Source organism: Poromitra crassiceps, assembly GCF_964638095.1.
Source record: "Poromitra crassiceps genome assembly, chromosome: 9".
Taxonomy (NCBI): domain Eukaryota; kingdom Metazoa; phylum Chordata; class Actinopteri; order Beryciformes; family Melamphaidae; genus Poromitra; species Poromitra crassiceps.
This window is the reverse complement of record NC_139630.1, coordinates 53,488,824-53,491,323: the sequence shown is the minus strand read 5'-3', so window position 1 is coordinate 53,491,323 and position 2,500 is coordinate 53,488,824. Positions and strand designations below refer to the sequence as shown.

At 48.2% G+C, this 2,500-nt stretch overlaps 1 protein-coding gene across 1 annotated transcript in view; it reads right to left on the bottom strand.

Annotated features, from left to right (window-relative positions):
• The window catches only part of LOC310782675 (intersectin-2-like), a 62,690-nt gene that overhangs the window by 38,198 nt on the left and 21,992 nt on the right, over positions 1–2,500 (bottom strand). Inside the window, exon 9 of the mRNA XM_083643394.1 lies at positions 1,044–1,137. Within this exon, the coding sequence (XP_083499520.1) occupies positions 1,044–1,137 (94 nt within the window). The remainder of the gene's footprint in view (positions 1–1,043; positions 1,138–2,500) is intronic.

Below are 2,500 nucleotides of genomic sequence, written 5' to 3'. Positions count from 1 at the left end.
CCCCCAGGTACGTTTCTTTCTTCTTCGTCTTCTTCTTCTACCGCATCACTGGGACATTCAAGCAAAGACGGAATCAATGAAATCAGATAGGACCACTGTCCTTTACCCAACCCACACAAAGCAGCGACGTGAAGAGGGATCGATGACACGAGATACCGCTGTTGTCTCGCTGCTGCTGCGTGGGGCTCCTGACGGAAACCAGCACACAGTTTTCTTCTGTAATCACTCCCAATTACGTTCCGCCATTGTAGCTACTCCGAGTAGAGGTGAAGTGCTTTGTGCAAAGGCACTGATGCAAGTTGGAGTGTACAGTAATTGATGCAGACGCACTAAAGCCCTCCACTCACTGATAACATACCTGACAGTGTCAGGTATGTCAGGCTGACACCAGCACATTTCTTGACTTAAAGTGATCAAACCCCGCTGGCTGACGAGTTAGTACATATAAGTGATGTGTCTTTGAAGCGTACAGTACATCGCCTTGAGTCAAATCTGAATGTTTCTGTGATCCGGCACCAGATCCTCCGCTTTTGAAATGCAAATACGTCGAAGCGGCTTTTCTGTTTGGTAGAACACATCCTTCAACTATTATTTTCGCTGCATTTTAACGCAGATGGAGACCGCATAGCGACGCAATGACCTCCCCACTTAAGAATGCCATTGGTTTCCTGTTCCTCGTCTGATGCTTGCGACTCTAAACAAGTCCACTTCCTGTTGTAGCTGACGAGAACGTTTGACTCCAAACTCCTTCCTGCTCTGGTCTGTTATCTCACTGTATCATCTCTGCCTGCATTCTGCTACTCCACCCTTCCCTCCAAAGTCTCTACTTTTTCCATAAGCTCTGTTAGTACCGCTTGTGCGTGACTCAGACCAGGCTTTAACTCCAAATCACTGCACGATAAACTGACTCAAATCAAAGTATAGAATGAGCTGAATTCGTCTTGCATCTAGCCCGGGAAGGAGGGAATTTTCCTGCTCATGATGAACAGTTTGGTGTATATTTCATTTTTTATATACATTTCTTTACTGTCTGTAGGTCTCACCTGCTGGATCCAAGGTCTAGCAGAGAGTTGGCCTTGGACATGCCTGTTGTTGGCGAAAACACCATGGGAGAAGAGAAGCCGGAGAGAGAGAGCCCTGGGAAAAGAGAGGATTTGGGGGTAGGAAAAGGGCAATCAATCACTGGTTAGATATTCAAGGTTAGTTGAGGAAAACCATGTGAAAAAAGTATGTGTGCAATGCATGCTTACTCACTCCTGGGTATTCCTCCAAAATACATGTTCGTGTGCATTTCTTATGCAATCAACCTCTGACACAGGATGGTAAACTAGCCGGTCACATGAACTCTCATTTGATTTGATTGGTAGAATGAAATGAAATGTGAGTTCACATCACCTGACCGGCTGGTTTACCAGGTGACCTCTGCTCTGACATACTGTACACACAAGCAATTATCCAGTCAGCCAATCATGCGGCGGCGGCAGCAGTGCAATGCATAAGATCACGCAGATAACAGGTCAGCAGCTTCAGTTAATGTTCACATCAAACAGAATGGGGGAACTTTGAGCGCAGCATGGCTGTTGGGGCCAGATGGGCTGCTCTGAGTAGTCTTTCTGAACCTGCTGATCTCCTGGGATTTTCACACTTTACACAGAATGCTGCGAAAAAGAAAAAAAAACACCCAGTTCTGCGGATAGAAACGTCTTGTTGATGAGGAGAGAGGTCAGAGTGGGTTGGAGCTGACAGACAGACGACAGTAACTCAGATAACCTCTTTACAAATGTGGCGGCCGAGCAGAGAAAAGCGTCTCAGAATGCACAACACGTCGATCTCTGAGAGATCGACGATGTCCCTTTGGTCGCCGGCCTGACATTGAGCTGAAATCTGATACCTAGACCCAATTAGCATGGTGTTGGTAATAAAGTGCTCGGTCGGTGAGTGTATACTGTTAGCCCTGCAGAGTACAGTTGCCCTTGAACGTGTGTGTACATCTAATCTTATCTCCTCATACTTTACAGTCGCAGCACACAGAGAGCGAGCTCCAGCAGCAAGGTTATTGACGTCTGGCTATTGTTGCCCTTTTCTGAAACACTGTGCTAAAGAGGGTTAGCCTGCTAGAGCTATCATGGCCTGCTCTTCCATCAGCAGAGAGGGAGATAAAGAGACAGGGGGCGCCAAATCATATCAGCGAGTAATTAATGACACACTCGGACGTTCCTGCAGGCACAATTGGCCGTGTCTGCGGGTGGGAAGCCGGTGTGGGGTATGAGTCCTGGTCGCTAGACAATAGTGTCTCGTGTGGTCGGCCGGGGCCGCCTGTTCGGAGGGGAACTGGGGGGGAAATAGCGTGATGCACCCCCACACGCTATGTCCCTGTGGGTGAAACTACTCGCTGTCCGGTGAAAAGAAGCGGCTGGTGACCGCACATGTTCCGGAGGAAGTGTGTAACTCTCCCCAGATCAGTAGAGGGGGTGGAGCAACAACCGGGACAACATAAACA